This window comes from Paramormyrops kingsleyae, unplaced genomic scaffold (assembly GCF_048594095.1).
Source record: "Paramormyrops kingsleyae isolate MSU_618 unplaced genomic scaffold, PKINGS_0.4 ups362, whole genome shotgun sequence".
NCBI lineage: Eukaryota > Metazoa > Chordata > Actinopteri > Osteoglossiformes > Mormyridae > Paramormyrops > Paramormyrops kingsleyae.
The window spans coordinates 4,462-26,589 of NW_027326299.1; the positions used below are offsets into that span (position 1 = coordinate 4,462).

The window sequence follows — 22,128 nt, forward strand, 5'->3', positions numbered from 1 at the left end:
AAATTCTTTCAGTATGCAGATTAAGTGGTAGGGCTGATTTAAAACTTCCCTTTGCATCTCATGTTGTTTATGCATTGTGTCGTATATCAATGACGACCATCACCCCCAACTCCGGGTCAGCATATGGTGTAGTTTAACCATTAATATGAAATAAAGTGCGTGTGTATAAACGCGACGTTTCAAGATGTGTTAGCAGATGTTTTCTCTATGAATTTCGTGAGCCACCAATCAGCTCCAAAGAACTCCGACGTTCCTGATCTACATCACAGCTACGCGACAAGAGAGCAAAACCGGGTAATAAGGGAATAAGAAAGAAAATAAATAAAATGGGTGATGCAGGATTGCGTACTGTACTTGGGTCATTTGACTTGCGTGAGATTTTCGTTTCGGGACAAGTCTGCACACTCATTTACATATATGTAACAGTTTTATTACCTTGCAAATAGTCAGTAGGGTTTACAAATTACCCCAACGCTTTTGATGTACCTAATTTTAGGGTTACAATTGAATAATATAGATTTGACGTGATATTTATTGCTTGAGCGTGAGTCAGAATATGTCAATGTCACGCCAGATGTGTGAGAGCTGGCAGCCCGCATGATGATATTCAGTGAATGATAAATTTCCCGTCTTGCAGTTGCACAATGGCAAGCAAATGCCATACACGTTTTTCATGACCGTGTCGTTCTAGTTATTTTTTGCATCTTAAATAAAATTTAAACCTATAGAGCCTTTTTGTTAGTGACATCAGACTCAATCCTTTTTCGAAACTGCTTAGATTCATTTGAAGAAAAGTGTTTCAAAACGTTCAGAAGTCTATCAAAAATGACACTAACATGACTACGAAAATGGGAACGTTCACGACGTCGGTAAAGTTAGTTTGCGGTTCGTTTTTCACGTTGCAAACGGCCATAAAAACCTTATATGTGCACGAAAAAATACGAATTATGGCTCCTTGTGATAGTCCTGCTGTGTGAATTCAGAAAATATAAATACATTGCGTAAAAACAGCCTTTAATGTATTTTGACCAGTTATTTTCATTAGCTTCTCACGTCAAAACCAGACGTCCTCATGACTCAAAAAGCGTCTCATATTAAACATCCTGATTTGTGAAAAATTTCACAACTGATAATTTGTCCATATATCGCGTGTAAACCCATAAAAAACACATTGAAAAACGCGCGTTTTAAGGAGGACCGGACAGATAGTTCTTAAGGTGGACCAACAGTATAGCCCAAATACACACATTTTAATAATTCCATTAATCATACATGCATTTAAACTGCTTAAAACTGATCAAGATGACTTGTTATGGTCAAACAAGGACCTTTCACATCTTTATATACCCCTCAGACACTGACATTGATTTGTTAAAGCTTTCACAAGTCATATTTTAAGAGCTATGACTGATTAAAGGCCCTAAAAATGACCAAGATGACCTCTGACTGACCAAATCAAAACTTTCACACCTTCATCTATCCTAGAAGGACTCACCCTGATTTGTGAAAGTTTTCACAAGTCATATTTCAGGAGTTATGACTGATTAAAGTGCAGTAGTATTTATGGCGGATCAAGGTCTCAACCTAGGTGAATTCAAAGGCCCTAAAAATGACCAAGATGACTTCTGACTGACCAAATCAAAACTTTCACACCTTCATCTATCCCAGAAGGACTCACCCTGATTTGTGAAAGTTTTCACAAGTCATATTTCAGGAGTTATGACTGATTAAAGTACAATAGTATTTATGGCGGATCAAGGTCTCAACCTAGGTGAATTCAAAGGCCCTAAAAATGACCAAGATGACTTCTGACTGACCAAATCAAAACTTTCACACCTTCATCTATCCCAGAAGGACTCACCCTGATTTGTGAAAGTTTTCACAAATCATATTTCAGGAGTTATGACTGATTAAAGTACAGTAGTATTTATGGCGGATCAAGGTCTCAACCTAGGTGAATTTAAAGGCCCTAAAAATGACCAAGATGACCTCTGACTGACCAAATCAAAACTTTCACACCTTCATCTACCCCAGAAGGACTCACCCTGATTTGTGAAAGTTTTCACAAGTCATATTTTATGAGTTATGAAATATTTATAATAGTAATGACTGAAATCCTATGACATGAAATAAGCACAACAGTACATGGAAATTCAGTTGTGATGAACATCTCTGAAGTCCATGTGTGCTCCTTGACAAAACAGAGAGCCACAACAGACATTACAACAATGATACATGAACTTCTCTGTGTTGTGAAAGTTCAAAAATGTTATGTTGAAAGTTGAACATCATTTTATTACAATGAACTATTAGTGTAGTTTAAACATTACATCAAATAGAACAGTAACATAAGTTTAACAAATTACAATGATTAATAAACAATAACACAATAACTTAATAAAATTCACAATGTTAGTTTTTACTTATTATGTACAACATATACAAAACTATGTTTTGTTTGGGTTACTGATGGTGTCAATTTCCTGTTCTGTGAGGTCTGTGCATTTCACATGTGTCCACAACATGCACTCGTCACATTGGATCTACACAGAAAATCACCCAAACAAAACATGGTTTTGTATATGTTGTACATAATAAGTAAAAACTAACATTGTGAATTTTATTAAGTTATTGTGTTATTGTTTATTAATCATTGTAATTTGTTAAACTTATGTTACTGTTCTATTTGATGTAATGTTTAAACTACACTAATAGTTCATTGTAATAAAATGATGTTCAACTTTCAACATAACATTTTTGAACTTTCACAACACAGAGAAGTTTATGTATCATTGTTGTAATGTCTGTTGTGGCTCTCTGTTGTGTCAAGGAGCACACATGGACTTCAGAGATGTTCATCACAACTGAATTTCCATGTACTGTTGTGCTTATTTCATGTCATAGGATTTCAGTCATTACTATTATAAATATTTCATAACTCATAAAATATGACTTGTGAAAACTTTCACAAATCAGGGTGAGTCCTTCTGGGGTAGATGAAGGTGTGAAAGTTTTGATTTGGTCAGTCAGAGGTCATCTTGGTCATTTTTAGGGCCTTTAAATTCACCTAGGTTGAGACCTTGATCCGCCATAAATACTACTGTACTTTAATCAGTCATAACTCCTGAAATATGACTTGTGAAAACTTTCACAAATCAGGGTGAGTCCTTCTGGGATAGATGAAGGTGTGAAAGTTTTGATTTGGTCAGTCAGAAGTCATCTTGGTCATTTTTAGGGCCTTTGAATTCACCTAGGTTGAGACCTTGATCCGCCATAAATACTACTGCACTTTAATCAGTCATAACTCATGAAATATGACTTGTGAAAACTTTCACAAATCAGGGTGAGTCCTTCTAGGATAGATGAAGGTGTGAAAGTTTTGATTTGGTCAGTCAGAAGTCATCTTGGTCATTTTTAGGGCCTTTGAATTCACCTAGGTTGAGACCTTGATCCGCCATAAATACTACTGCACTTTAATCAGTCATAACTCATGAAATATGACTTGTGAAAACTTTCACAAATCAGGGTGAGTCCTTCTAGGATAGATGAAGGTGTGAAAGTTTTGATTTGGTCAGTCAGAAGTCATCTTGGTCATTTTTAGGGCCTTTAAATTCACCTAGGTTGAGACCTTGATCCGCCATAAATACTACTGCACTTTAATCAGTCATAACTCATGAAATATGACTTGTGAAAACTTTCACAAATCAGGGTGAGTCCTTCTAGGATAGATGAAGGTGTGAAAGTTTTGATTTGGTCAGTCAGAGGTCATCTTGGTCATTTTTAGGGCCTTTAAATTCACCTAGGTTGAGACCTTGATCCGCCATAAATACTACTGCACTTTAATCAGTCATAACTCCTGAAATATGACTTGTGAAAACTTTCACAAATCAGGGTGAGTCCTTCGAGGATAGATGAAGGTGTGAAAGTTTTGATTTGGTTAGTCAGAGGTCATCTTGGTCATTTTTAGGGCCTTTAATCAGTCATAACTCTTAAAATATGACTTGTGAAAGCTTTAACAAATCAATGTCAGTGTCTGAGGGGTATATGAAGATGTGAAAGGTCCTTGTTTGACCATCACAAGTCATCTTGATCAGTGTTAACCAGTTTAAATGCATGTATGATTAATGGAATTATTAAAATGTGTGTATTCGGGCTATATTGTTGGTCCACCTTAAGAACTATCTGTCCGGTCCTCCTTAAAACGCGCGTTTTTCAATGTGTTTTTTATGGGTTTACACGCGATATATGGACAAATTATCAGTTGTGAAATTTTTCACAAATCAGGATGTTTAATATGAGACGCTTTTTGAGTCATGAGGACGTCTGGTTTTGACGTGAGAAGCTAATGAAAATAACTGGTCAAAATACATTAAAGGCTGTTTTTACGCAATGTATTTATATTTTCTGAATTCACACAACAGGACTATCACAAGGAGCCATAATTCGTATTTTTTCGTGCATATATAAGGTTTTTATGGCCGTTTGCAACGTGAAAAACGAACCGCAAACTAACTTTACCAACGTAAACAACGCACCTCGTTTCACCAAAGAAACTAAAACTCTGATCCCTCCTATAGAATATCGTTATTGTATATGTACTCTGCATGCGTTCCCTTTTATTAAGCCTATTAATCGACTAACATAGGCATTAAACACCCACCGAGCTCGTACGGAAGACAAACGTGGGGAGGTTCCACAATGGACGTTAAGGCACATGCACGGTGGGTAATTTTACACAACAGCTAGACACGTCAGAATTTCAGGGGCTATTTACAATAATTGCTCGAGGGACTAACAGGTGTAACACCTGTTCATGCTAATTGGCTTCCGCCAATGCTACTCTTATTTTGGATTAGCATTTGGTTTTGTAAAAGTTAACTGCGGTTATGCAGTTGTACTTCACGTATCGAAAGGCGTTGTATTTGTAAAAGCTGAAGCGAGAATCTTTATGGCTACAAAAATCCAAAAAAGAAAAAAATGAACAGCCTCCCCGTCGGGGAATCGAACCCCGGTCTCCCGCGTGACAGGCGGGGATACTAACCACTATACTAACGAGGAATTGGCGTTCTGTATCCTCCACAGACTTTTTAAATGATATATAAAATTTTGCCACGTATAAAGTGTTTTAAAAATTTTGCACTTGGTTCAGAACTGAAGAGTTTCTTAGCAGCGCACCGTACGTAAGAAGAAGCTGGTTCCACTGGGGCTTAAACTCAGGACCTTCTGCGTGTAAAGCAGACGTGATAACTGCTACACTATGGAACCAAGTCGAGCTTTTCATAAGCATGATACTTTTAGAACTGACAATTTAAGCAGGGTAGTCATTTTACACACATCGGTATACATTATTCTACAAACTCTAACCCAGGGGTCTCCAACTCCGGTCCTAGAGACAACTATCCAGTAGGTTTTCTATCCCACTTGGCTTCTGATGAGCCACATCTGTTCCTGGTATTTACCAGAGAACAGGTGTGGCTCATCAGAAGCCGTGTATGATAGAAAACCTACTGGACGGTAACTATCCAGGACCGAAGTTGAAGACCCCTGCTCTAACCCCTTACCAAACAAAACTGACGGAAGAAAAACTCTCTTCTCGTCGGGGAATCGAACCCCGGTCTTCCGCGCGGAGGGCGAGGACAGTTAAGCTTAACTTCCTTTAATCTTTCCCATTACAATACGGCTGTAATATTCTTTTGGCCACTGGTTGGATTTTTGGCGCTGTTTCGACGTTTCCAAAGACGGTTATCTGACACTGATTTTGGAATTCAGAATAACTACTGGAACTAGTATTACAATGGATTTGGAGAGTCACCTAAAAACCCGACATTTATGGAAACGAGCAATTTGTAGTAAAACGAGAGTACACTGTTCAAGTAGAATGAGTCTATGCAGATGAGATGGAACAAACTGGATTACTGTTCATAAACTAACGTTATACTAATGCTGCACTTTCCTACGCAAGTTACTCTGACGTAAACTTACCTGTCAATCACTAATATTTAACTACAACTTTTTATTTTACTCATCTTGTTTGTTGGCATTATAATTAACTTAGATATTAAGATTTTCTCAAATAATTGTTACTTAATGAACCCACTAAAGTTATTCATACAAACCTTATTTCAGTTTAAAGCTATTACTTTGCTATCAAATGATAAAGCTACTATAGATGCATATCAGTTTACAGAATTCCTGTTCGTACTTCCACACCCTTCTATGTTTCTTGACTCCTGTCGCTGAAGATGGAACCATCTGCAACAGTGATGCTTCCCTTCCAGATGTGCCTTGCAGCCCACGACTGTGTGCTCAGCCCTCTCTGTTTCACCCTCCTGACCCATGACTCTACTACTGTGTAGAGCTTTAATATCACCGTCAAGTTTGCTGACAACACAACAGTGGTGAGCCTCATCAGCATACTGGATGGGCTGGTGAAAGTCCAACAATTTGTCTCTTAACGTGGACACAGCTAAAGAGATGATTATTGACTTCAGAGAGCCCCATGCTGGTCATCCCTCGCTGCACACCCAGGGCTCTGCTGTTCACCAGCACTTTGTCATTTTATTGCCATTTTACCATTTCTGCCACTGTTGCTAATGCTCATTATTTATCACTATTTATTTTGTATGTCAATATTGTTGATGGTTTTTTCTACTCTCCCTGAGGAGCTGGAGGAGGTGGCTGGTGAGAGGGAGGTCTGGGCATCACTTGCTAAACTGCTGCCCCCAAGACCTGACCCCGGATAAGTGGCAGAAAATGAATGGATGGATGGATAGTGTGACAATAAAGCCCCACTTGATTTGACTTGATACTTATTATTACATTATTCCGTGTGTCCATAGGACTTTACAGCACACCAGATGGAGTCACATATGATAATGTCACATATGATTGCTCTGTGGTTACTTGAACATACACAAAGTCAGTGTTTAATGAGTGGTTGGAAAGGTGCCTGCCTTCCTTCAGAATATTAAAGCCAGAATCAGCTGCTTATCTGAGGTAATAGAGTTGGAAGGCATTCTGAACTGTAACAGGACATCTCTGGTGGTAATTTTTCTGAGCGGTTTTGCTTTTTTCCATTTGGCACATTTGTGTGTGAGTGGAGGCGGCCTGCCTACTTGATATCCTGGGCGTCAGGTGACCAAATTTACACCTATTGATTTTCCACTGGCCCTGGGTTCCCTGCCCTCTATACCTGTCGGTATATCCTGCTTTGTTTCCTTCCCCTCAGTAACCCAAAGCCAATGCTGACATCCCAATATTGAAAGCATGTGATAGATTCCCAGTTTTGCTCAATCATATATTTATTCTTGTTTACGTTTTCGTCATGTTTTCAACAATACAAACGTACACGGGCTTTTGTTAAATATACCAATAGCTAACTGGACAGGAACCATTTTTTAAAGGGAAAGTTTAGGCATTAATTAATTATAATTTAAAGTGCTGTTGAACTCAGAATTCAGGAGAACTTTTGGATACTTTCTTGGTGATGCAGTCTTAACTTTTCAGCATAAAGGCAGTTCTGTTTCACAAAAAGGTTTGACACTTTGCTGTCTTATCACTGTAGTGACAAATTTAGAAAAAGGACACATCAACCTCAAGGAACAGAGCAAATGGAGTCCCTCAGTCTGAGCATCGCTGTTTTGATTACATCAGCATCTTTCCATTAATCCTTAACTCAGAGATCAGTGGCCTGTACTACGAAGCGGGGTTACTGGCTTATCGGAGTAATCTGGGCAAAATGCTAGTGAACAAATATGAAGTCCATATGAAGTCCAAATTCGACAAGTTACCCCGATAAGCCAGTAACCCCGCTTTGTAGTACAGGCCACAGGTCATTTTAGACAAGATTAAAATAAATTCTGCCTTAATTAACTCTCGCGACGGTACTAATAAACCCTTCTACTGAGAAGCCAAACTGTCTGTCAGCACAATGATGGTACAGGATGCTCATCATGCAAGCACTGATCTTTTTATTTTGCATAAAGTAGTCTTTAGTTTTAGTTATGATCCATGTACTTTTACAGAAATTATAATACACATATACAAAGCAATAAAACTTAAAAAACAATAGACAACATTGTCTCAAAGCTCAGGGGCAGATTAACTTATCTGGGGGCCCTAGGCTGACATTAGCATGGACACTCAGGTGGTTCCGTTTTCATTAACTGTTCCTTTTTTCCTGAGGTGGAGCGGGAGATAATGTTTGCCAGAGCCCTGGGGTATCCGAGCCTAGGTCTCCCTACACATTAATCTGCCCCTGTCAATGCCGATTGAACATTTTAGCATCAATCATTTTGGCGGTATTGGGGATATCGATGAATTCCTGGCAAAAAGACAGTTAGGTCTAACTTAACATTCAGCATCACAGACCCAGTCCTGGTGGTGTCTACTGATCGGTCAGTCGGGCAACATTTTAAGATGAGATTTTGAGCGGAACCCCACCCACTTTGCGGAGAGGGAGGAACGGATTGGCAGCCACCTGCGAGGCATCCGAAATACTCTAGGAAAGCAGAGGTTTCTGAGTGTCCTTTGCTGCTTCAAGGATTCTCATTCTAATGCATGAATGAGATATAAAAAAGACTCATAGAAGTGGGAGACTGTCTTGGGTTTGTCAGACACAACAGTCACTAGATTAGATATGGATAAAATCACATTTAATATTAATCACTCATTTTAAAAACTAGTCTTTGAGTATCTAAATGCATAATAATATCCTTTAGTAGCTTTTAATAACTTCAAATAACTTTAAATTTGGGAGGTGCACAAAAAAAAAAAAATGAGAGTCACAGTTTGCCACAGAAGTCAAACAGTTCACAAAATATCTGTACTCTAGAAATCAGGGTTCAGATAAACATCTTATCACGCTTTGTCCCCTGTATAAAACGGCATGTTCAATACTTCCTCATTGGGATGCATGAAAGATCATTCATTCCCAAAGACTGATCTCACAACAGTGACCTTGGATGTCAGGTTTCAGCAGGGTTCATCGGCATTTGGGGGGGGAGGGGGGGCAGTTCCATGGTCATCTTCTCAAAGGCACTGATCCAGGCCTCGGTAGATTCCATAAAGGACTGCCGTTAACGCTCTTAACTGAAATTTTGGTTAGGAAAGATATAGTTTTTTTTTGGATGCTCATCAAATTACATTTAAATTTAACCAATTACCAAGGCAAACACTACAAAATCTCAGGAACAACCTGTTTCAGGTGTGGTCCTGTTAGTTTAGTATGATTTTATATTGTTATGTAACGTGCAACTTCATATAAAAAAAATAAAAGAAATTTAACAGATAATTTCTCAAACAGAATACTTAATAAAAATACAAAATAAAATATTAAAATATATATTTTTCTTGTGAAGCAGGCAAACAAATATGCATATATAGATTTTCACATTTATTACCCAACAAGAATACAACAAGAATACAGGGCTGGTGTCAACCAGGACTCGGAATGCTGAAGTGAGAACACATTTATTCAGAATGCAAACCAGAGCACCCTGAACTGGACAGTGAATCCACAGTTCCAGGTTATCTGCCTCATGGTCCCTAAGACCAATCGGTGGCAGCCTGCGGGACACGAGTAACCAATGAGACTTAGGGCTGCTGACTAGATGGGTAACTCTGGCACACTGGGCAAACCAGCACCAAAAGCCAGCATGCAGGAATCAGGAAATGAGATTAGAATAACAAGACACTCCTAACAAACCTAAAACAAGATGCCATTTGTACAGCATAGCAGCTACAGAACTCGGAATTACTGGAGTAACAAGCTTACAATACAGATACCTGATAAACAAAACCATGAAACCTGAGACAAGACATCAACTAACTTAAAGCAACATACCATCACATAGGGCGTTTCTTAATACCAAGAACACAAAGATCATACTTATGTTCTTCACAGGACTGGTGTTGCTAACTGAACCAACTTGGGGTGCAATGAATTATAGGACTGGTCTCATTTGGCAAGGATGCAACCGACACATCCTTGATATCCAGGGCAAGGCAAGTACGACATTCGGGGATTTTTATCATCCTTTGTACTTTTGTTCTTGAGTTTTGGAGCTGGTCTTCGGCAATGGAAGATGACATAAAACGGGGACACAAGAACACAAGTATGGTCAAGTATGCATACTGAGATTCACCCACAGTCAAGCCAGCAACCCTAATCAAAACCTGGAAATAAAACACTGACAGATTAAACCCAGCCCCATATGTCGGAACCCTACACTCCTCATTGAAATAAACACTGAAGCTCAAAGACTGGAGACAAGACTGAGCCTAGAACAAGGTTCACGGCTCAGTTTAAATTCTAGATTCGGAGCGAGCTACTTCCAGTTTAGAGCATGACCACATAGCCCTTGCTCATATCAAGGATTCAATGCAGCACAGCTATAACAGCTGGAGGCAGGATTCTGGATATGTCACAAGTTGGGGTAACTATGTGAAGTTTTAGAAATAACATTTGATTTGCCATATATGCATTGTCATGTTGCGGTGACCCAAACATCAACTCATCATTTCTATGTACCTGTTTGATTACTGTGTGTTGCATCATAGTTTTTTGTATTGTACAGGACTAAATGCAAAAGGCATTCTCATTCCATTTCCAAAGTGCATTGTCACACACAAGGTGGCCCGATAGAATTCTCGGATTTCGGAGACGTCACATTCATTATGTAGCTATATTAATTCACACGCACCTTGTTTATCCTGCAAAAAAATAGCATCCTTGGTTACCTTGTGGGATGTGAAGTCATGAAGGGAGGGGTGTTTGAGGTTTCATGTAAAGAACGCGTGATCAGTCACCATTTGGGAGACATATTCCTGACGCCTGTCATTTTCTGTGCTTGATTTCGACAGTAAGAATCAGCTGAAGAGTGTCATTAAATCAGGACCTTGTCATAAGGAGTCTTTCTGTAATGTTAGCATAGGAATTGACTTACGACAGCTCCACCCCCCCCCCCCCCCCCAGATATTGAAAACACGAAAGGCGTTGCATTATGTAAAAAAAAAAAAAAACACAATGAAAGCATTCCAGGAATCCAGAGGATGGCATCAGAGCTTTAAAGCCTGTTTATCACAGTGTGGAATCTATGTACGTTTCGTAAAAAGCAAAGGCTGTAGTGAAGGGCGGGGCGGAATGCTGGAAAGCCCCCAGGTGAAGTGACCCACATCACGTCTGGAGGAGGGACACCAGTCAGCAGGCGGTGGGGGGCGACGGTATGGAGCTGTGTGATGTGTGGTTTACTTAGAGAGGAAGCCGCTGGAGCATGGGCAAATGTGACCACCTCTGCGTTGTTACTCAGCAAATTTGACCGGGGTTGGAGTGACGCCTTCCAAGTCCACAGGCTAAAGCATGAGTCACTCTGCGTGGCTGGCAGTGAGGGAGCCAGGAAAACTGTGGACGAGTAAGCTTCAGTTACAGTGTCGCTCCCCCGACACAATCCGGTTTCTCAGTGAGCTGTGCTAGGCGTGCAATTGAAGGTGCTAAACCCAGGAAGAGTGACCCGGCCGAGGTTGTAGATGTCCTGATCTGACCCCAGGTTCATCCTCTTCACCAGGTTCTTTTCGTAAAGCAGGGGGTGGTACGCGCCGAGCGTACACGCCGCGTCATAGAAGTGCTGGTAGTAGTGGCACAGCTCTGTCTTACGCTGCGAGGGCAGGAACTCGTAGACGTGCACCACCTCACATATGGACATCATCAGCACTGTTCCTTAAGGAGGAAATGCAAAAATAATCAGGAGAAGACAGACAGCTTTACAGGTTCTGGGTTTTTATGACTTAATCTAGGTTTGTCTTACAAGGTTTCACCGATTCCAAATGTCGGAATGTTTTTATCGTCTTTCTAGCCCTCAAACTACTTTTTACAGTCATTGTTGCTAGAACCGAGGCAACGGTTAATGTCCTTAGTTGACTGGGAATTCACAGTTGGACTTCCAGTCAAGCTGAAACGGTACTGTAGGGGAAAGAGAATAGGAGTGAGACTTTGGAGAAAGAGAAAAGGACACAAACCATGCCTGCCTTGCATCATAATGGGCAAAGTACGGTCCCTGGCAAACAACATGGATGAGCTCTCAGCAGTTACCGGGAGCAACGGGGAGCACAGAATGGGCTTTACAGAAACTTGGCTGAGATATGAAGCTCCCAGTCCTGCAGTGGCACTAGACATTCTTCATACTGTCCAAGCTAAAAGGCATGAGAGTAAAAACCAGTGAAAAGCAGTGACTGGAAGTGGCTATTTTTGCCAACAACAGATGGCGTAATCTAGGACACCTCACTGTAGAAGCCCAGGTATTTGACCGAGATATTAAGGTCTTAGTCGATGGATTGTGGTTATATTACTAACCACAGGACTTTTCACATATCACGGTTCACACTGTGTGTCCCTCCCCCCACCCATGCCATTACTGCAGGCAAGACGATGCACTGCATCTTAAGTGAATTTCTGACAAAGTACGCCAATGCCTTCCTAGCCATTTGCTTGTTTTTAAGTTACTAGTCTTAGTTCTAGTAGTGGGATAACGTTCTGGGAGCATCAGGAACTTTGAACATTTCCATCATTATGATCACAGCTTGGTACATTTAATCCCTGCTTACCACAACTAGAATACGGAAGGTGCAGACAAATGAACCTGAGGAATAGATGTGATGGACTGGGATATATTTCATAAGACATGTAGTAAGGACACTGATGGATTTAGCCACTGTATTTCAGATTTTATCTATATTTGTGTAGACATCACAGGTCCCATAAAACACTGCACTGCACTGCCTTCCTAAGAAGAAACCATGACATAACAGATTAAGGGAGTGCAGGCAGAGCCAAAATAGAAGCTCAGTGAGGGTGTAAATGAGCACAGTGACAAGCATAGAGCGGAATGAAGAAATCACAGGCCACAAGCAGAGCAGGGGTGCATCCAAAATCACACACTTGTTTGTTATGCACTGGACGGCATGACCAAAAAATTCTGGTAGTTTCACAGTACATCACAGTATTTTGTATGGTTTTATTAATTATTATTTAAAATCTTTACATTTAGCTTGAGAGTATAATCAGCATGATTTATAAGATTTATATTAATGTATATTCAGCTCAACAGCGACATGTTTTATTGATTATAGCCATGTTCTTAGCTCGATAAGAATTGTTTCATTGCCATGTTTTATTAGATTAATGATGTAGATTTAACTAGACAGCAACAAGTCTTATTGATTATAACCATATATTTTGCTCCACAGAGACATATTTTATTGATTATTAACATATTTAGCTTGATAACAGCATGTTTGCTTAACCGGCATGATTTTAATTATTACCATGAAATATTGATAATATTAGGGATTTTTGCTTCACTGTATTTAATTTGCAAATTTAAAAAATGTATTTAATTGCAGACCTAATTATATTACATGTAATCCAAATTTTCAGGCAAAGACTGAAGCAGTAGCTATAATTACTAAAATGCTGAACCATTATATAGAGGAAATTATTGTGTTATAAAGTTATCTTTTACTAGGAAGGATACGTACAGTTAACAAGGGTCCCGTCTCAATACACTCTGAACAGCAATCCATAGTGGTTCTGCCAGTGAACAAAATTATAATATTTGGTGCCTATTGAAGCGTTGCAGCTGTTGTTTCAGTTACGCTATGATATAGAAGTATACAGAGGCGATTCTAGGTACTCTGGGAGCTCCAGACAAAAAACTCCATGGGGTCATCCAATTCTCCCTCCCACGGCATGGAAAAAATAATATCCATGTACATTAATAATTAGGGGTGTAACAATACATCGATTTGTATCGATATATCGATTCAACGGCAAATGATCCGATGCATCGATGTGACCGCATAAATATCGATACATGCGTTTTTATTTTCTGGCCTGTTCCAGTATTGTTTTCATGATCCACTCCATCGTATACATGGTCTACACCAGGGGTGCCCAATACGTCGATTGCGATCTACTGGTCGATCGCAAAGGTAGTGTGGGTAGAACGTATGGCATAAAAAATAGAGGACGGATGACGCGTTCAACCGCACCAGCTGCTGTAAGCTACCAATTCTCCTAGTTAGCCTCCAATTTATTTCTACTAAACTTAAGAAAGGGTATAAAAATGAATGGGGGAGCTGGACCAAGTAAGAAGCCTCTAGCACACGAGAGGGTCATACGAGCAGGTCATGACAGTTATGGACATACTTTTCGTTACACTTTTGTATTTGTCTGGAGAAGATTTGATTCAAAATAAAAATTATTCACCATGTTAATCTACATCCATATTTGCCTTCTTTATATTTGCCTTCTTTAATCCATTGAAATGTAAAGGATTGTGTGAAATTTCATCATTTCAACTACTATCCCCAGTATCGAACTGAATTGAATCGTATCGTATCGCATCGTGGGAATTTCTGAGGTATCAAAAAAATCGAACCGTCGGCTTAAGGAATCGATACTGTCGGTATCGTATCGCGAGGAAAGCTGCGATTTACACCCCTATTAATAATATCAACAAAGAGAATTTAATAAACACAAATGCATTAAAAATATAAGACCAAAAACAGAGTACACAAATAAAGCAGATTTGTCATTACAATGTACTATGTGATTGGCTGCCCTGGGGGCCCCCCTCGCAGCTCGGGGCCCCAGGCCACTGCCTGCCCTGCCTTGTCCTGTTGCTGTGCTTCTGACAGTATATGAACAATTCATACCATACCAGAAATTTAAGCTGTCGTACCGGGTGAATTGCTACAGTATAATGCCCAGCACTCCAATGTAGTAGGCAAAATATAGTATGCGAAGTGAGCAGTATGTTTGAATGCTCAGTATGGATGAGCGGGTAGGCGAACGATACCCGGATGACATTTTGTGAAATTCCAAAGTGTGCAACCGATGGACATTACGCTATCCCACAAGGCCGCTGGAGCCACAACCAGAAATGAAGATGTGTGGCTTATGAATACAATTTAAGTAAAAAAAAAACGGCTGTCAAATATTTATTTCTTTTCTTGAAATAAACTGTTTTTTAAATGGCTTTTAACTTTCATCGGGGTCAAGCTACATCATTAGTAAATATCAAGTAATGTACAAGATGGCAATTATAGATAGTCCGAGTGCATGCTTACTGTTCTCGTGTACAGTATACCTACAGTCCATACTGCATTAGTGGTAAAGTAGTAGGCACCTAACAAAATTCAGTACGTACTGTGTAAATGTGCGATCTGGATGTACCCCAGGACTGGAGTTGCTGGAGGGAAACTCCGAAATGGCCAATAAACTCGATCTGTATTCCAAAGCAGTTTTGACACCTACGTACTAGTCTTGCCCTCCCGTAGCATTCCTCAGGATGCTAGATGGGTGGGCCTCAGCACCCTCACTGCCCTGCCTCCTCGCTTCTCTGTTCAGCCTCAAGCAAAGGAGACTGAGGGGGGACATGATCCAGGTCTATAAGATTCTAACAGGTTTGGATGCTGTTCAACCAAATAGTTACTTCAGCATTAGTTCAAATACAAGAACTTGTGGCCATAGGTGGAAATTAGCGGGAGAACATTTCAAACTGGATTTAAGGAAGCACTTCTTTACACAGTGTGTAGTCAGAGTATGGAATAGTCTTCCTGATAACGTAGTGCAAGCTGAATCCTTGGGTTCCTTTAAATCAGAGCTAGATAAGATTTTAACAACTCTGAGCTATTAGTTAAGTTCTCCCCAAGCAAGCTCGATGGGCCGAATGGCCTCCTCTCGTTTGTATAGTTCTTATGTTCTTATGTGTTCCATTTGGACTCAGACATCTGAATTTCTGAGTTGCTAGTTGGAAATATCAACTGGAATGCCCGTTGAAGTTAGGGTTCTGACTCGAAAAGTTGGAGGAACCTCTACAACTTTGACCTCAGAATTCAAGATGGCTGCACCCTTCATCAACATAAGTAAAAGCTGTAGTTGTACAGTGGTACCTCAGAACTCGAATTTAATTCATTCAGAACTCCGGATCGAATCCTAAAAAGGTCGAGATCTGATCGAATTTTCCCCATAAGAAATAATGGAAAACCAATTAATTGGTTCCCGGCCCCCCCAAAATTATTTTTTTTAGCATTTAAACACAAAATGAACCGGATAAAACAAGAAGAGCATATACTGTATTAAACACATCTAAGCACATTTATCAAAACAGTAATTTGTAAAGTAAGAAAATAAATGTATCCAAACAATGTGTAAAGTTTAAAAAAAACAATGTGTCCTGCCCCAATCGTCCGCTCCTTCCGTGTGCCACGCCCCCTCGTTAACCCCATGTGGAATCCCCGTGTGATCAGCTGTTTCTGGCTGTTGTCATTAGTCCTCTGTATTTAGTCCGCGTTTCAGTTTGTTTTCCCAGTCCGGTCATTGTATTGTCCGTCTGCGTTTTGCCTGCCTTACCTGTAATTAAACCCCGTATTCCCCGATACCCTGACGTCTGCGCCTTTGTCTCCGTTCCGTCCCCGCTTGGCACGACAATATTATTATAATTAAATGTATTAATGGTTTATTATTAATATTAAAATAATGAATAAGAAATCTTTATTTTTAAATGTATTTTATTATATAATAATCACTATTACTGTCTATCATTGTCTAAATGTATTTTTACTGTCTAAATATATATATTCAGCTACTCTAAACATGCACGATGCTATCACAGCGAATGCGAGGCTGAGACTGAAGCTTTACCCTTTGTTTCCGCTGACAGACGTGCTGCGTGACTCATTTCCCCGCGCGTACAAGTTATCTTAGGTCGGTGTTCACGGTTTGACTTCTGAGATTCAGATCGAGCTCTAAGTAATTTTTTTTCGAAGTGGTCGGTTCGACTTTTTAGAAATTCGACTTCTAATGAGTTCGAGAACTAAGGTACCACTGTATACTGTTTATTAGCACTTAAATTGGTTGTTCACACAGTACTGTCCAACCGCTATCTGTGGACATGTTACTATGATGTCTTTATTAGGGCTGCACGATTTGGGGAAAATATCGAATCACGATTTTTCTGACCGAAATTGCGATTACGATTTGATTTGCGATTTAATTTTTTTTATGTCAAGCTTCAGTTAAATATGTGTGTAGTAATTTTAAAACATATGACGCAGCATGAGATACCATCAGTATTAACTGGTCTATATTGTAATGCAAGGATGAGAATTTAAAGATGTGATGTGTCAAGTTAAATAAAGTAATAATGAAAACAATTGCAGCAAAAAGAAAAATAGCGATCTTGCAGGTAACGCTTATTACCCTCCTAATAACACTAGAACCGCCTTTTCCCACGCCAATGAACAAGCAAGAAATATACTTCGGTGTATGCAGTCCTTTTGTTTGCGCTATTGTGTTATTAGCTGCTGTTATTAACACTAATAACACTCAAAAACCCGTAATGTTCATAACAGAGTGGCTGTTCTGTCCTGAAACCGTAAAGCTGGAAGTTTTTAAACGTAGTTTGCATTTTATAAAATGTTTAATAAATAGAAGTCGTTTATTGGTGATTTCATGTTGGTACAGTTAACAACTGTATACGGTTATTTTCTATACAAATCAATTCAGGTGAAACAAAAAATGTACGTAAGTGTTCATGGTTGCAAATTCTTTCAGACTCTCACGCAGGAAATCTTACGGCAAATCTATATTCCATTCTGAACTTAAAATTAGCTGCATCAAAAACGTTACGGCAGTTTGCAAACCCTACAGGCTATTTACAAGATAATGAAACATACATGTGTGTGCAGAACAGAGAACAGAAAATCTCACTCCATGCAGCTGACCAAAGTTGCCAACCCTGCATTTTATTTTTAATGAGAAGTAAAATGCAGTTTTCGACTGAAGCAGCTTATCATTCCTGTGCTTTGTTACTCGGACAAATACAAAACGAATGATTAAACATTATATGCGTCTCTTTTTATATGTTTTCTAAATAAGACCGTGTGCCCATACCCAACTGTAATAGCGATCTATTCTTTTAGTATTTATATATGTTAAAGCAAGACTTTTATTTTATTACTGTTGTGGGATTAATCTTTGGAAACACTTAAATTTAATAAGCACAAAAACATGACATAAACACGACTGTATTGTGGGTTTTACGGCTTTTTTGGAGGTCACCGACTCCACTGCTGTGAGAATTACTGACTGTCTCATTGTTGTTTTGATGGGTTAGCGGTATACTAATGCTATTGCCTATTAACAAAAACCAAAGGTATGATACGCTGAAGTATATCGCAGCTGGTGTTTAAAAGGAGCTCGCCAATTCTATTGATGATAGGACCTTTCTGAAACAATCTCGGACCATGAAACAGGAAGGCAATTCACTTATAGTTCAGTAGCGGAATCAGTGTTTTTCCGCACCGCGAATGTAATATTTTCCTTGGGTTTCACGAGTTTGCTGTTTGTGGGCCTATACGCCTTCTTGGCCCACTTCTGATTGGTGAGCATGACTGGCATGTGAGAAGCATGGCGCTTGTGATTGGTGAGAATGACTGTCACACAGGGAGCACGGCATGAATTTGTAAAACTATTCTCAAAGCAGTTTTAAACCCTGGGTCCGACGTGCTGTGTAATGTATATCCTAAATCGTGATTTCTGCGACTTGCTAATCGCGTTGTTTCAAATCGCGATTTCGATTTGAAATCGATAAATTGTGCAGCCCTAGTCTGTATGCACAAAAAAAATTGCATGATGTGTTGTAATTAACTGGTATTACTAACACCTGTTTACCTGTTTACAACTAGCATTGCTAAATAGCTTTCCGACTTTTTGCACCGGAACATGGATAATTCAGGTGTGATGTCATTCCTAGCTCCGAGGATTTCCGACCTCCAAGGTAATTAGAGCGCAGCAGAATTCATCCCTTACTCATACTCAACACCCCGTTGTCTCCACCCTGCATATATCATACCACTTCCAAGACCTCAAGGCCTTCTTCCTACCCAGACTGCACCTCAACCAAGTAAGTCTATAACTAGACAAACTCCCCACAGGCAATGTGATGGGCTGAGATGAGATTTGTCTACTGGGTAATCAAAGCATGTGCAAGTCGGCTGTGTGTAATTTTTCAACACATTTTCAGTAAGGGGCGGCATGGTGGCGCAGTGGTTATCACTGCTGCCTTACACCTCTGCGGCTAGGGTTAGGGTTAGGGTTAGGGTAAGTCAAAGACCCCAGCTCTATATGTGAATGGTGTGAGTGGCCTGTGATGGGTTGGCGCCCCATCCTGGGTTATTTCCTGCCTTGTACTCATATCTCTGCACCCAGACTGATGGACCTTTTCAAAAGGTGTCAGAGCAGTGGAACATATCCTACAGTATATAGTTCCAGGGCCTCAAAAGGGTTATCCCAGGGCAACTAAGCATTACGGCTCAGTAGCGTTAACATCACAAATCATGAGAAGCTTAGTATAACTAAAAGGGTGCAACTCAAACAGGTCCGATCACTAGCCAAATCCAATTCCAAGCTGCGCCTTCCACAAAAAAAAGATTCATCCAGTCATTGGTGCATCGGCACAGCTTTTAAATACCTTTCATAAGACATCAACAGAAATACTACCAATGTGCGTGTCAGCATGTCAGGAAGGATCTTCGGCTCTGTGTCACAGCCCTGCGTGGGAATGCTTCTCAAAGGAAAGTCCCTCTTTTGCAGATTTACCGGCTTCAAAAATTCATAGAAAATCGGGGAAGTGAAATTCTCATAGGAACTTACAGTTCTAAACGCAGAGAGCCCGGGGGAAATTTCTGAAAGGGGAATAATAAAAAGGGTTTTTCCCATCATGACCACTGTTGGCTCATGGCAGTCAGCACATATCCATCAGTGTCCTTAGACACCCGCCCATCCGGCCCTAATCTACCAAGCAGTGCCTTCTCCTAATAGGCAGCGATTCTTTCCTGCCAAGAGTAATTGGACAGTATTCTAAATCACTGTCTACATAACTGTTGGCCTGGCTTAGTACTACCATGCACGGAATAATCAGCATCTTATTTGCAAAACCGTTCATGTGTTAGTCTTTTTCCCAGTCTTTCCTGCTTGGGAACGGTAAAGTCTATCTGTCTATTTAGAACAGAATGCCTTTATTGTTATTGTGCAAGGAGAAAGTACAATAAAATTTTTGTCTTCTCATATCCCATCCTGCTCTCCTATGAGACACACAAAGATTGCAGGCACAGAGTCCTTACAGGCCAAGCCAAACACTATCTAACAATCGCTCCTAAGGACCTCCCTTATGCAACCAGGAATTCGGGTCTCCTATAGAGACATCAGGATTGCGTAGTATTGATTACTCTAGGTTGACTTGAAAGCATGTCAAAGACAACGTGAAATGCCATTACTGTGTGCAGACACATCTACCAGGCACTTAGGCAGACACATACCTAGCAGGCCAGATGAGGGTGGATTCTTCTGAATGGGCTCAGCCATATTGTCCTGGATTCGCTCCCAAAGTTGCCACTCAACCTGTGGGTGCATGATGTAGAAAGGCTGCTGAGGATGCAGCCGGCGGTACTTCTGGTACTGCTGGAATATGGGGTAGTCAGTTCTGTTGTACCACTGGAATTTGGAGAGAAATGCCGGGATTTAGGATTCAGCGTTCCAAAAAACAAGACACAACCAAAAAAGATCCGACAACAGCCAGCTATCAGATATGGCGACTTGGGAGCTCATGGGAGCTTACACAATAATGTTCTGAGGGCAGAAAGAAAAATGACTGGTTCAGAGAGATAACCCATCAGATTTTGGTCACATGTCAGACAAACCAATCAGATGTCTTGGCTCCGCCTCCGCTAGTTGCTTGGAGCCACCTCCTTTACATTCTGATTGGTCAACTCTCCAAACCAATCATTTTTGTGTAGCTAAAACTTCCAACTCGTTACTTCCTCCCAGGTTACCCTGGGTTTGCTTACCTCCATCAAGTCAGCTGAGTAAGGAGCAGGGTCCCATCCCACCAGGATCCCAGCACTATAAAGGGAGCTGGATAGGAAGCGGTGGTCTTCTGATGCCATCACCTGTACAGTGCAGAAACAATGTCCATCCAAATTGGTCGTGACAAACCAGTGAATCAGCCCTTATTCCACCACCAGGAGGACCTGCCTTACAAATCCTCCCCAGCTTTACTCCTACACAAACACAATAATAAGGCACTTTAAAATAAGCAAAACACCTTCTTTCCACAGTGTGAAGCACAAGACCAGTTAGATTAAACAGGAGGACAGACAAAGCTACAGATACAAATAACGAGAACCTGGGAGTTTATAAGGCGAACTGTGGTCTTGGTGCCGACGTCCTTCTCGTAGCCAGCAATGGGGGCAGCGTTGAACCTCAGCACTGCATCATGGGAGTCTGTCAACGACAGTCATGCACCATCACCGTCTTCAACAAAAAAAGACCCCATTGAAGTAATACATTCCGCAAGCCCTTTGTTAACTAACTTAGCATTGTTGTTGGGGAAAAGTAACAAAAATGCAAGGTGGTAGGAATGTGTGAGATTCCCCACGCCTCACGCGTCTGCAGGTCCTGAAGGTTTATGGTATATTCTGCTCATTCCTGATTTACACCTGAAATCCAGATCTTTTCAGTTAATTATTAGTGAGCTGAGGCACAAAGTACAAGGTGCAGAAATTAAGTGCTGCCTTCCAGAAAGAAATGAATAATCTCAAGAAACTCAAACCAATGTCTCTCAGAAAGACGCACCATTATGGAACATATGGAAGCTTTTACTCAGAAACTTGTACTTACACATACAGTGGTACCTTGACTTACAAGTGTCCCAAATAACGAGTTTTTCGAGATACGAGCCGTCTCTCGGCCGATCTTTTGCTTTGAGTTGAGAGCTAAAATTTGGTTAGGAGTCAGCTTCAGATACCCCACCGCTAGCTGGCGCAGTGAACGCCGCAGTGAACGCCGCAGTGAACGCCGCAGTGAACGCCGCAGCATCTACACAGCACCCCGTGTCTCACTCGTTCACTTTAAGCGGTTAGCTCACAGTGGACAGGTTTTTATCGGAAACCCCTGCAGATGAAAGTGAGGAAAGCGTGGCGAAACGGGCAAAAATCAGCGAATAAGATTCAGTTATTCAGTTCAGCTTTTCTCCTCCACCTTCGTCAGATTCTTCAAGTCGTCTGATC

The 22,128-nt window shown here is 40.5% G+C and overlaps 1 protein-coding gene and 2 non-coding genes across 3 annotated transcripts; all 3 read right to left on the reverse strand.

The window, feature by feature from the left end:
• Positions 1 to 4,986: 4,986 nt before the first annotated feature.
• trnad-guc (transfer RNA aspartic acid (anticodon GUC)) lies at positions 4,987 to 5,058 on the reverse strand. Its single transcript has one exon. It is a non-coding gene; the product is annotated as a tRNA-Asp (tRNA).
• A 134-nt stretch (positions 5,059 to 5,192) lies between these two features.
• On the reverse strand, positions 5,193 to 5,265 carry trnav-uac (transfer RNA valine (anticodon UAC)). The gene has a single exon. It is a non-coding gene; the product is annotated as a tRNA-Val (tRNA).
• A 2,688-nt stretch (positions 5,266 to 7,953) lies between these two features.
• On the reverse strand, positions 7,954 to 22,068 carry LOC140577519 (beta-galactoside alpha-2,6-sialyltransferase 1-like). Its single transcript, XM_072708818.1, has 5 exons — positions 21,433 to 22,068; positions 21,246 to 21,343; positions 20,908 to 21,009; positions 20,380 to 20,554; positions 7,954 to 11,716 (listed from the first exon to the last, which is right to left on the reverse strand). Exons 1-5 carry the CDS (start codon positions 21,437 to 21,439, stop codon positions 11,457 to 11,459), a joined length of 642 nt encoding a protein of 213 aa, XP_072564919.1. The 5' UTR covers positions 21,440 to 22,068; the 3' UTR covers positions 7,954 to 11,456.
• Between the last annotated feature and the right edge of the window lie 60 nt (positions 22,069 to 22,128).

Excerpts from the sequence above, each read along its gene's own strand:
- LOC140577519 (XM_072708818.1), bottom strand. Across the intron at positions 21,010-21,245 it reads TTCGCCTTATAAACTCCCAG|GTGATGGCATCAGAAGACCA; the intron begins GTTCTCGTTATT and ends TGCACTGTACAG. Across the intron at positions 20,555-20,907 it reads ACTCAGCTGACTTGATGGAG|TGGTACAACAGAACTGACTA; the intron begins GTAAGCAAACCC and ends TCCAAATTCCAG.